Source organism: Hydra vulgaris, chromosome 01 (genome assembly GCF_038396675.1).
Source record: "Hydra vulgaris chromosome 01, alternate assembly HydraT2T_AEP".
Lineage (NCBI taxonomy): Eukaryota > Metazoa > Cnidaria > Hydrozoa > Anthoathecata > Hydridae > Hydra > Hydra vulgaris.
Window position 1 is genome coordinate 45917501 of NC_088920.1, and position 14560 is coordinate 45932060.

General features: G+C 26.7%; 1 protein-coding gene across 1 annotated transcript in view; it reads right to left on the reverse strand.

Annotated features, from left to right (window-relative positions):
• LOC100200478 (uncharacterized) overlaps positions 1–14560 on the reverse strand; it is a 157007-nt gene that overhangs the window by 72057 nt on the left and 70390 nt on the right. Inside the window, exons 44-54 of the mRNA XM_065788338.1 lie at positions 14390–14538; positions 13836–14313; positions 12527–12882; positions 10868–11024; positions 8739–9084; positions 8003–8509; positions 5595–5855; positions 4800–5252; positions 4061–4443; positions 2066–2258; positions 849–1703 (exon numbers count right to left, since the gene is read on the reverse strand). Coding sequence (XP_065644410.1) covers positions 849–1703; positions 2066–2258; positions 4061–4443; positions 4800–5252; positions 5595–5855; positions 8003–8509; positions 8739–9084; positions 10868–11024; positions 12527–12882; positions 13836–14313; positions 14390–14538 — 4138 coding nt within the window. The remainder of the gene's footprint in view (positions 1–848; positions 1704–2065; positions 2259–4060; positions 4444–4799; positions 5253–5594; positions 5856–8002; positions 8510–8738; positions 9085–10867; positions 11025–12526; positions 12883–13835; positions 14314–14389; positions 14539–14560) is intronic.

A 14560-nucleotide genomic window follows, 5' to 3' on the forward strand; every position in this document is an offset into this window, starting at 1 on the left:
AGCCAACATTATAAGCCTTAGCTGTTAATAGCAGAATTTGTGCTCATGCTCTACACCAGTAGGTTTTTCTCCATACAGCGTGAATAAAAAAACAAATAATCCAAATTTCTTAATATTTAAATTCAAATGTCAAAGCATTTTACCTTTTGAAACAATAAACTAACACATGGTAAAAAAAATTTACACAAATTCTTTTTTTTAAATAAAAAGGTATTTCAGTAACTAAAAAAATATTTTTTAACTTCCTTTAACTTTTCTTTTTTTATTTAAAAATCTCTAGCATAATATCAAATTTATTATAATTTATTTAATTATGGTATTTGTAGCATAATATCTAACTTATTTGATTAATCTTATTTGAACAGCAAGGTAAAATTTTGTCACGATGTGACTCTTGTTGGAACTACAAAACATTGAGTATATCAAGGATTACAGCTCATCTGATTTATACTTTAATTTAGCAAACTATTTATTTAATCAGTTACAAACAAAAAAAAAGAGTTTTTATTTAAAGGTTGTTACACATTTTTAATCAGGTTATTATTAACTCTGGTCATTGAGATTTCTTTATTAATTAAATCAAAATTAAGTTAACATCAGCTAATGCCACTTTGCTATTATTTCATAAACTATACATTTTAGAAGTAATGGAAGTTTTATTTAACCCAACATCGTTTAATTTTCATAATATTATTTTATTAATTATAAGCTAATAATTATGAGTTCTCATAATAATCAACAGTTAAAAATAAATTTTAAAATCATTGATAACTTTTTTTTGATTATAAAAAATCAAAAAATACCATTTTAAAAATTTTAATACAAGTAAAAAAATAAGTTTAAAATACCTGGCAAACAATGAGCTGGTTCTGCAGAACCTTTTTTACAAAATTGTCCCGGTCTGCACATTCCACCAGTTGATTGGTTAGAACACAAACAAGATCCGTTAAAATCAATGGGCTTTGGTGACGTTGAAGCTTTTCGACAATACCAACCTTCTGCACAATCATCAAAAGAATTGACTAATCCATAATTGGGACAGTATTTTCCAGGATCACATGGCAAACAATCATTTATACTAAATTTTCGAGTTAAATTATTATAGGTACCTGGTGGACATGGATATTTATAGGGGTCCCCAGTTCCATTTGGACAATAGTACCCAGCAGGGCATTCCAAGTTACAAGATGTTGAGTTTTCAATACAATAATATCCACCGCAACAATCTTCACATTTGCTTTGTCCTGTCTTGTTGTTATATGTGCCTTTTGAACATGGCAGCGGATACGAAGTGCCTAAAGGGCAAAAATGACCAATTGGACAAGGTCCTCCTGCTGGAGTTGTTGTGAAAGGGTTTTTTACATCTGAGCCGTATAAACAAAAAAATCCCTCATCACAAAGTCCAGAAACGTTCACTAACCCATCACTACCACAGTAAAAACCAGGTTCACAAAGAGTGCAATCTGCTGCTTTAGTTAGGTGAGTCAAATTTCCATATCGCCCTCTAGGACATAAATATGGAGTTGTAGTATTTATTGGGCAGTAATGACCTGGAGTACATGGTCCTGCCACTCCGTTATAATTTTTCTCTGGTTTATCAGTGTCAGAACCATAACTGCAATAATAGCCAGCTGCACAAACTCCAGCAGGTGATGTAGCATTGGGGTATGGACAGTACATTCCTCCTGTACATGGCTGACAATCTACAAATTTATCAAAAAAAATTTATCATAAGTTTGATAAGTAAAGATGTTTAACAATAATAAATATAAATGTTTAATGATAAAAAATATTAAAAGAAATATGAATTAATAAAATTTTATTGTTATGATTTTATTTTCTTACAAGATTAATTAAATTTAAATCTATCATGTTTAAGAATAACTTATCATAATTAAAAAATGTTTATCATTATCAAAAATTAATTGTTTAATTGTTTAATAAATGCATTATTTGCTAAATTGCTAAATTGACCAATTATTTATGCAATTACTATTATTAAACAATCATTTTTTAGGTTGTTTTTCAAATAAACTTTACAAAACAAATATAACAAATTTCTTACAAGATATATTTTGCAATCCTACTTGACTACTGAATGTCCCAGCTGGACATGGTTTCCAATCATAACCTGTACCATTAGGGCAGTAAAACCCAGCTGGACATGGAGTAGGTAAAATATGATCACCAACACAGTAAGAACCTGCAGGACAGGACCAACAACTACTTGCAAGAACATTTGGCATATAAGTACCATCCTTTACAAAATTGCAAAATAAAACTTAAAAAATTATTTTGTGAAGTTTTATTAACTTGTTTTTTAAGTTTATATTAATCTAATTTTTATTCATTTTTCATAATAATTATAAAGATAAAAACAAAACTTATCAAAAAAGGTTTTTTAATTCGTTAAAAATTTTTGCATATTAATTTATTTGCATATTAATTTATTGAATGATCACAGACAAACAGTAAACATCTTAATCATTTACTGCTTATTATAATGAAGACAATTGTCATGACTAATAAAAAATAACGAATAATAGAAAAGCAGCACTGATTACACTAAATTAATGACAAATATAAAAAAAAGATTGATGGCAAATATAAAAATAGACAAAGCACATAAACAATATAATGAATACAACACAAAATTCATCATAAAGTACAGATGAACAAAAATATAAAACAAGTATTACACACCAAAACAAATCATATATAATAAAAATCAATTCCCAAAAAAAACAAATTTAAAATGGTGTGGGGCATAAGAAAAAGGAAATAAAATGTTAGTGTGTTTGTATAAACGTAATTTGTGTAGTGATAGGCACCCATTATTATTGGTACTTTGCAACAACAATTAGTTTTTAGATAATTTTATCTTTTAGATAAATCTTGTTACCATTTATACTTTACCCCACAACTAATGCCAGTTTTGTACTGCAGTAAATAAAACTTTAATGCTAATAGCCAAAAAGTAACCACACTCAAACTTGTATACCATATGTTTTTAAGAAATAATATGGAATGATAGTGAAAAGAATGAATATAGAATAATTGAAAATTTTCATATATACATACATACATACATACATACATACATACATACATATATACTGTTGTTTTATAGTGATCACCATAAAAAGACAAAGGATGTGATTTTTAACCTTAGATAAAACTGAAAAAAAAATTTATTAACTATTTTTATAATACCAGATAAATGCACATACAAAGCACTCTCAGAAGACCCAAAAAAAAGTATGGCTAGAGCCATATTTTTCTCAAGGTTGTTTTTTCCATGATAGATAAAAAAACATTAAAACTTCTATGTCCAAAAATAACCTATCAAATGCAGTGTTTTATGGTCTTCCCAAAATTCAAAAGTCTAATATTCCCTTTAGACCAATTGTTTTCAGTTGTGACTGGCTTATTTTAGAGATACTACAGACCAAAACCTCTCCACCCATCTTGACAACTATTGACAACTGGCAATTACATCCTTATAACGATTGATAATAAATTTTTATATATGAAAATTCGTCACACTAAAATATAAATGCTGTTAAAATTACTTAATGAAAAGCCATCATTCATTAAAACCACAAAACGCAGGTTAGGGCTACCTTTTATTAACATCATAGTAGATAATGTTATCTGCTGATGTAACCTACAGTAAATTTCAATTTTCTACTAATCATTTTCTTCAAATAACAGGAACAATTACGGAAACACATAAGGATCTTATGCTAATTTTTTAACATAAGATTTCCTTATAATAAAATTTATTGGTAAAATATTCTTTATTTAAAAATCTAACTTTTTAAAAATATGTATAGTATACATATTTTAAAAAAGTTAGATTTTTATATATATATATATATATATATATATTTTATATATATATTTTATATATATATATATATATATATATATATATATATATATATATATATATATATATATATATATATATAAACATATATATTTTATATATATTTAAAAGATAACATAGTTTTTTAAATATATTTATATAAGTTGTAGTTATATAATATAGTTTTACTTTGCATGGCAAAGGTGCACATGTACCCTTTGGACAGTAATGTCCTAAAGTGCAGTATCCACCAGTTGATAAATTACTTGATTTACTATCAGTTGCAGCCAGCGTGCAAAAAAAAGAAGCATCACAAAAACCACTAGGATAAACAATTCCAGGACTCATGCAATACATTCCACACAAGCATTGTTGACATTGATTTAAAGAGCTGAGACCTGTCATATTATTGAATGTACCAACAGGACAAGGAAGTGGAGATGAGGTGCCCTCCGGACAGTAAAAACCTGCAGGACAAATACTGCCAAAAGATTTTGTTGGAATAGAAGCCGATGAACCACCTATACAATAGTAACCACTGGTGCAATTTCCTGTCCAAGAAGATGAAGAACCTATGAAATCAAGTCATAATCAAGTAAAAAATTAAAGATTGTTTTAAAATTTGAGATGACTTTTTTTTTAGTTTAAAGATTAGTTTATTTTAATACAAGTCTCATATTTACTATAATAACTAACTATTAATGTAAGAATACCAACTATTTTGATGTTATGGTGGTAACATTACATAACATATGTTGTATGTTTGCAAAAATATTTTTATGCAGTTTTTATTCTCTTAACTACTTTTATGAGACAAAACAAATTAAACATACCTAAACAAATTAAACATACCTAAACAAATTAAACATACCTACACAAATTAAACATACCTAAACAAATTAAACATACCTAAACAAATTAAACATACCTAAACAGTATTTCCCAGGAGGGCAAGATAAACATTGACTAGATTGAGTAAACTTTTCTTGATTACCATATGTGCCATTGGGACAACCATATTGGGTAGCAAATGTAGTGCCATTAGGACAATAAAACCCTTGGGGACAAGGGTATAAAGAATAATCAGTAATTGGTGATTTTTTGGCATCTTCAAGACTGCAATAATAACCCTCAAGACATATTTGACACTGTGATTGTTGAGAAAGATTTGTCCATGTACCAGGATTACATAATTTTGGTTCCGAAGATCCTTTTGTGCAATAATAACCTGGGATACATGCATAAAGTATAGGGTTAGGTTCCGATTGACCAATTGGACAATAAAATCCTGCATCACATGGGCCAGTAGGCTTTGTATTTCCAACCCCTTGGCAATAATGACCAGCTTGACATAACAAACAATCTTCTACTTTCTTATACCCTGAAATTGATTTAAATAAAATGTTTACTTACCAGAAAAAGAAGACTGAAGTCCCTAAAAATTTACATAAAATGAGGCTGTCCCTAACACCCTGTTAGAGAGTTAGCCTTATTTAATGTAAATTTTTTATCAAAAAAAAATTCTTATTTAAAAAATACCTAACATTTTACAAAAACATTTTATAAAAACATATGCTCGAAGCATTACACAATAGTCAATAAGTAATTTTGTATAGAAGTAATATAAGTAATATAAGTATAGAAGTTCCTAGTGTTCAAATAAAAGAAGAATAAAATTGGCATTAAATAGCACTATATGTAAACTAATAATAACAGAAAATACCAGTAGAATTAGAGTATGTTCCAGCAGGACATGGCACAGGCACCTGAGTTTGTTGTGGGCAATAAAAACCTTGTGGGCAGATATTTCCTGATATAAGATTTACAGGACGAGAAGTTGATGATCCATTAATGCAAAAGTATCCTGCTTCACATGGACCAGTGTAATTAAAATTCTGTTTCCCAGAACAGTAAAATCCTCCAGGGCATATTTGTGGAAATGCTGATCCTTTTGGGCAAAAAAAACCAGGCTGGCATACGTCACCTAAATGAATAGATAAACTTATTAAAATAACAGAAAAACATTTTTATTTTATTTAGAAACATTTGCTAAGCATTTAAACTTCAATATTAAATATAGTAAATTTAACTGTGCAATAAGTTATTTGATTGTTAGGATTATATGGTAACTATGGTAACCTTGATTATAAGTTTTAGGGTAGTTAAAAACTAAAAAAAAAAAAAATAATATTGCTTAACCACAATCAAAAAGAGTCGTAAACATAAACACTTTAAATAAAATCTAAAACTTTTTCTGTTGTTATGAAAAATTTGCAAAAAGCTGCTAACATTTAAAAATGGAAAATGGGTCAATAACTTTTTTTGTTAGTATATAAATTCTTTTTATAATTTTTAATTTGAATTAAAAATAAATAACATAAATTTTACTTTAGCAAAATTATTAACTTACCTTTTTATTAATTTTTAATTTAATTAAATTGGTAAATTAAAATCAGTCTATCAAAAAACTTATTTTGAAATGATTTTGAAATGGTCAAATGAACCTTATCAAAAGATTTGTGTAAATATTACTATTACAAAAATTGTAAATAAAAAATATTTAAAAAATCCATGATGGATTTAAAAAGTGGTAACTAAACTCTCTTTTCTATTTTTTGTCAAAAGATTTTGAAAATAATATTAAACACATTTAAATTTAATATAATTAAATTTTCTTTAATTTCACAGTGCGCCATAAAATCGCCAAGTTGAATTTCTCCCCAGCTCTAATTTTTCTCTTTCTCTTATAATTTTTCAAAATTGTTTTAAAAAAGCCAAAAATGGCGGATCTCATTATTTTTAAGGCTAAATTTTTAGTCTTTTATACTTTATACTTTTTAACTTTTTAACTTACTTTTAACTTATAAACAAACTTTTCTAATAGACTTTAGATTTACTTTGCACTTAAAAAACACATACACAAACTAAAAAAAAAAAAGGAAAAAAAAAACTAGAGGCGGTGAGAATTCAAACCTGACTGTCTTTATGGCTCAGTGATTTGTAACCATTATTACAATTAACTTTTAATATCTTAAATACTTAATACTTCAAGCTTTTGCGCATTTTCAACTTTTTTTCAACTTTTTTTTCCAGTACCATTTGATTATGCTCTTTCCCAGTCCCTTATTGATTATGTACTTTGTTTATGATTGGCCCTAAATTCTCTCAATAATTCTCTTAATATCTCAAACAAAATTTTATGTTCCCAGTCAATTTGTTCTTGTTATCTCAAACAACTTTTTTAACAAATGATTTGATATACATTTTATCAAACTCAAGTTTTTGAAAAGTATTTCTTTATATTTTTTAAAACTTCATTTTTTTAATCCAAATTTTCAAAAATAATTCCTTTTTAAAAATTGTTTTTATCAAATAAAAAACATGCTGCTGGATTTTTATTTTTTTATTTTTCGCCTTTTATTTTTTTATTTCACTGTATTTACCTTTGAGACATACAATTTTTAGGCCTATAATCATTGTACTTAATTACTTACTATTGTAATCTGTCGTATCTTTAATAAATTACAACTACAAATAATTTGTAACTAATTTATAAAATACTATTCAAACAATGTTGAACAATTGTACAATAAAAGCATTACAATGTTGTACAATAGTTTACTAAGAATACATTTTATTAGCCCACAATTTTATAACATTTTTGAGGCTCTGTTAGACTATCCCACAATGCATTGTAAAATATTTAAACCTATTTTTGTGTTGACACAAAGAGTGCATTAATTTCAAAGCAATTAAAAATTACAATATAATATTTGAAGGTAAAAAATTTACAAGTATATTAAGTTTAAAAAAAAACAACGACAAAAGATTATAAAAACAGTCGTAAAAAAAGAGCTATAACAACAGAGAGAATTGAGGGTTGTAACAGCTGATTGAGGGTTGTAACAGCTGATTGAGGATTGCAACAGCTGATTGAGGGTTGTAACAGCTGATTGAGTGAAAATTTCAAAACTATCCAATTAAAAACTGTTAGCATTTGATTTAATTTTTTTCATTTTTTGTTGATTATTTTTAAATTATTAGTTAAAGTACTAACTTAATTAACATATAAAATACAAAATAAAATATAACTTAAAAAGTAAATTTTAATAAATAAAATAAAATTATTACCTGTCATATTGGAAGGACAAACAAAATTTAAACTAGTATTGTAGTTATAACTAAAAATTGGATTAGAAATGGTAGCACCACCAACACAATAAAATCCATCATCACATAGTCCTGAAGGTTGAAAAAGTCCATTACTAGCACAATAATAACCTGGAGGGCATAGAAAACAGTCTGATACTGATTTTCCAAGAGTTGCATTTCTAAAAGTGCCCAATGGACAAGAGTACTGTTTGGCATAATTTGTTCCGTTGGGGCAATAATAACCCATAGGACATTCATAGCCAATATAATTTGATATATTTGAAGAACAATAATACCCAGCAGGACATGACCAACATTTTGATGATCCTGTTATAGGCATGTAAGTTCCAGAAGAACACCCCATCGGAGTTGATGTTCCTGCAGTACAATAATGGCCAACAGGGCATGGTCCACTTACTCCATCATCAATAGGATTGTTTTTAGATACAGATCCTCTGTAACAGTAAAATCCTGGATCACATAGACCTTTAAATAATTGTTATATAAAGTATATAGTTTAACTGATTATGAACAAACTTAACCAATTATAGTTGTACATTAAGTATTAAAGTAATTATTATTTTACAAATGTTGATATTATTTTATATATAAGTTATCATTGTTTATAATATGCTAATACTAATTTGTCCATACTAACATTTATATTATATAAAAACTCTTGTAAATGTGTTGTATGACTAAATATCCTAGATACCTGATGGAACAGTTAATCCTGTTCCATTACAATAATAACCATTATCACAATCTGTGCAATCTTCCACTTTAGTTAATCCAGAGACAGCAGAATATTTTCCAGGTGGGCAAGGTGTTGCCGTATAATCACTAGTGCCTTCTTTACAGTAGTACCCAGCAGGACATATATTACCAACCCCAGTTGATAAAGGAGGATGAGGCTGGCTTGAGTTAACACCACTTCTGCAATAATATCCAGCTTTACAGAAACCAGAATTGTTCCTTGTTGTAAAGTCAGTTACGGCATATTCACCACAAAATTTTCCTGGAGGACATGCACTGCATTCAGCAATGCTTGCTAAACCTCCCTATGTAAACAATTATATAACAATTATATAAAAATTATATAACTATAATAATAATACTACAACAAGATTAAAACTAGCAATAATAATTATAATAAATGTAATAGAAATTTTTATCATTTTTATTAATATAACAAGTAATAAACCTACTAGATAAAAATGATTTTTGACACTCAGCCATTTTCACTTTATTATTTTATTCAGCCATTTTCTTCTTTTTAGAATGATTTTTTTACATAAAAAGTGTGTTTGTTACTTAATTATGCAGATTTTTATAAAATTAGCAGTACATTTTACTCAAAAGTAAGTTGTACTTCTATTGATTTCTTATATATTTATCAGTTAATTTCTTAAAGATATTTAATTTTTAATAGAAAATCAATATATTATTACAACTCGATATTTTTCTTTAATTGTTATTTTTTAGTAAACAACTCTAAAGAACTAAGTATTTTATCAAGCAGAACCTATCGACCCAACTATGGTCTGAAAAAATGTATCAACCCAACAATGGTATAAAAATTTATCATGGTATGAAAAATGTCTAACATTAAACAATTAATGTGAAACAATAATTATGTTAATTAACAATAATTATGTTAATTAATTAACAATGTTAAAAGCTTAATAATGAAAGCTGTTCTCAAAATTTCTAGATCATTGTTGATTGTAAGATAGCATGACTCTTCAAATTGGAGAATTATATGGCAAAATATAAGGGGCTATAAATTTAACATGGTTATAATTTTTACAACATTAAGAAATAAAATTTGGCAATCAATATAAATTTAGTTTAAAATACTGAAAAAAATTTAGGCATTTTCCCAAAATTTTGACCTGATCCTCATTGAGCGCAAAATTTTATAGTTTTTATGTGGTTGGAATTAGACCAACATTAAAAGTGGTTATACTTCAGTCAAGTACTTACACATTCAATATTTAATTTTTTGTAATTTTATTTATAAATTTAAAATTTTATTTTGTAAATTTTATATAAATTTTATGTTTTGTTATGCATAAAAATTTAAAGAAAGAAAATTTTCAAAAGATGGCAGAAGACTAATGTCTTATGATACAGCCCCATCGGAATCAATTGTTGAGAACTTTTTTTTTTTTTCAGAAAAATTATATATGAAAAAGACTAAAATTTCACGAAAGCTGAAAACTAACAATAAACTTTAACTTAGTAAGAACAACAGTATAGTTATATAAATTTATATAGTTATATATTTTTATTTATATATATATATTATTATATCTTTATTTGTTACCATGTTTTTTTTTTAAACAAAAGTACAAGATGAGCTAGAAATTTTGTCTATTTATTCTATTGCTTTGTTGCAACATTCCAGTTTTATCTTCTATACAGAAACCATCTTGATATAATATCTTGTTAACAGTTTGATTAATTTTAAAAATTTTGACTTTTAATTTGATTTATACTAATAATATATTAACATTAATATATTATCAATATATAATTAAATGTAATTAACACAATACAAATATATTCATCATTACTGATTTTATTAATTTAAGGACTTAAATTATTTTAATCTATATAGTTTATATAATTTATATAACTAACTTAATAATTTATATAATTACTTTAATTTATATAATTTATATAATTTATATAACTAACTTAATAATTTATATAATTATTTTAATTTATATAATTTATATAACTAACTTAATAATATGTATAATTATTTTAATTTATACAACTAACTAATTTATATAATTATTTTATTTCTTTTTAAATTATAACTTGATAAAAACTTACAACAGTATTATATGTTCCAGGTGGGCATGGTGTTTTTGTTTCAAATGATGTGTTTAGTTTGCAAAAATAACCAGGTGGACATATTTCTGGATACACTCTGTTGTTGCAGAAGTATCGTTGAGGACAACTGAGACATTGCGCAAGCTGTGTGATATTGCTAATAAAAATAAGAGCTTAATAAAAACATTTTTTCCATTTTTAAGATTACAAACTTGTGTACATATTTTACAGATGTTCTATTTTATACTCTAAAGCACTCTATATTATACAAAATTATCATATTTTATAATATAATATCATATTTTTTTATACATCGCTTTAAAGTAAATATAACAAATTTAGCCATATGTATATATAAGCCAAGTGTCAGTATAAAACAATCTTATAAAACAAATTATAACACAAATTGAACACGTTTTAGTATGCTAATGCAAACCTTTAGTTATATTGATAAAAAGATGTTAAAGGTTCTTAATACTACAATTGTCTGTCCACATATGAATATGGTATGGCTGTATAGGCTCCTTACTTTAAAGGAGATATATTGTATTGGAACAAGTACATAGACTTACTGTATTTTTATTGTCACAGCTTTATTACTAAACTAAACTAAACGAAATAACAAATTATATTACATTTTTATGTGTATAACAAATTATATTATATTTATATTATACTATATGTAAATAACAAATTATATTATATTTTTATGTGTATGCGGTAGTGGTGTAGTGGTAAAGCTTTTGCTTCATAAGCCAGAGGTTCCGTGTTCAATCTCCACCACGTCCCTGGTAGTACTGCGCCCAACTTGTTTCTCCGCGCAGCAGCCTTGTTCGTCAAGGTTCGTGTTTCGGAGTTATAGAGTTGAGAGAGGGTTATAACCACTATTAAGTAGCCTCCTCATCTGTAGTGGCCTTCTCGGCCTTGTTTTGTTTTTTACTTCGCTTTAACAACTTTATTTATAATAATAGTATTCAAATTAAAAACAGGTGACACTAATATAAAAAATTTCGTAGTTCTTCAAAAAATAAACCTGCAAATGATCTAACAAGCACCCTGCAAATGATCTAACAAGCACCCTGAAAATAATCTAACACCCTGGAGTTGCTATTAGAATATTAACACCTCTTTGTAGTCTTTCTGCTTCTTGCTTTTGATTTGCACGACCCGTTACAATATCAAGTGTTTGCTGATGGTGTTGTGGCAAATCTTTTATTACTTAAATACATACATATGTACCTATTACTGCAGTAATCATGAGAGTTCTTAAACTATAAGTTTTTTTCACTTGTTATTTGGTACACAACTTAGTTTGCAATTTAAAAAATTTCTAATTAGGATTAAAATACTACTACTAAAACTAATTTAAAAAAAATTGATCAAAGAGTTTGAAAAAAAAAACCTATTACATTTTGCTTCCAACATAATGCTACACTAATCTACACCATGTTAGCTGCCACTAATCGGCAGTATAAAAAACTTACATTATAAATGGGTTCATTTTTACCTATACAATGGGTCTTTTAAAACTATATAAAATTTCTAAGTTAAAAAAAATTTTTAGTTGATATATAACTATAAAGTTTATATAAAACTTTTATAATAACATTATATATTAAATATTATTTATATTTGATATTTTTAAAATATTTAGAATACCTGTAAGTCCCAGGAAGGCATGGTAATGGTGTATTCACCCCAGATGGGCAATAAAATCCCACTGGACATATATTTCCCTGAACATTGTCTAATGGTCCTCCTTGTTTAGCTCCTTCATTACAATAATAACCTGAATAACAATTGCCTGTAGGGACAGACAAACCTGGTGTTTCACAATACTTTCCTCCTGGGCATGGCAAGCAAAATGAGCTGTTAGTGGCTCCAATTATTGGATTATAAGTTCCTATTGGACACGGAAACTGAAAAGGTTGTTTAGTACCAGATTCACAGTAATAACCTGGAGGACAAATGCCTCCATATAATTTTCCATCGTTTATAAAGTTGGAAATGTTTCCCTAGATAAAAATGTTTTTATAAACCAAAACTAGTGAATGAGATAAAAATTAAAAAAAAGATCAATAATTATGTATAATGTAATAATAAATATGTAAAACATAATGATAATGGTAAAATAATAATCATGAACATATATTTTTATATACATATAGTGTGATATATATATATATATATACATATATGTATATATATATATATATACATATATATATATATATATATATATATATATATATAAATATATATATATACATATATATATATACATATATATATATATATATATATATATATATATATATATATATATATATATATATATATATATATATATATATATATATATATATACACACATATATATACACACACACACACACACACAGACAAATGTAAAATTGCATTTAGTTCAGCAATCTAACATCATACTGATTTAGGTAGCAGTGAGGGCTTCAGTACATATATCAACTTAGAACATGAAAGTGAGTTAATGTTACATCAAATGAAGGTTTTTCAGCTTTTTAAACTTTGAGTGTGCAAAATATATTTGGACAGTACCAATATAAATATGCAAGCATAACAATATAGGACACTTTTTAAAATATTTTGATACAAATCTTTTAGCAATATCACTTTGAAACATGAACTTTGATAATCAAAAATGTTGTGCCAAGAAATAAGTTGAGAACAGTACTAACAAAAATCTGATGGTGTTTGAACTTTGAAAAATTAATAAATGATAATATTTATTATGACATAATATTAATAATAACAAATATTATTAGTAGTAATAATAATAACAAACATTACACATTGTCATTTTATAATATCAATAATAATATAATCAATAGCAATAAAGACATAAAAAAAGTTAACAATGTAAAAATAATAAAAAACAAAGTATTTTAAGAATAAAAAATTATAATTATTTTACAAAAGATAAAATTGTTACAGGATTAGAAGTGTTAAACGCAGGATTAGGTTCTGGTGATCCAAGCAAACAATAATAACCAGAAAGACAATCACCAGTTGGTGCAGTCAAACCTGTAGAACTACAATACTTTCCAGCGGGACATGGATTACAATCTGTTTCATTTACTTTTGATAATTCAGGATTAAATGTTCCTTTAGGACATGGATATGGGTCTTTAGTTCCATCTGGACAGTAATGACCTACTAAACAGTTCTCAGGAATACTTAACCCAGTTCTGTTACAAAAAGAACCTTTACTACATAAATTACAACTTGAGGCGCGATCAGAAGATTGATAATAACCACGATCACACGGAACAGGAAAAGATGCTTGTTTTAATGTATAGTATCCAGCAGGAGTTGGATATTGGTTTGGATTTGTAGCACTGCCATTACAGTAAAATCCTGGATTACATGGACCAGTAGGGCCGTTCATAAAAGTACCAGCACAATAAAATCTAAAAAAAAGTTAATAAATAAAATAAAAAACAAATCAAAGAAAACTGGAAGAAAGAAAAAAAACAAAGAACAAACCCATAGGTACAAGGCAAGCAATCATTAGCTGATTTAGCTCCACTATCACTGTTATACAAACCAATTGGACAAGCTTGTGGATATGTTGCACCTTGGGGACAAAATCCTCCTTTTGGACAAAGCCCACCTGTAATGTCTCCAGGGGGGGCCTAAATTGTTGAATAGTATTAA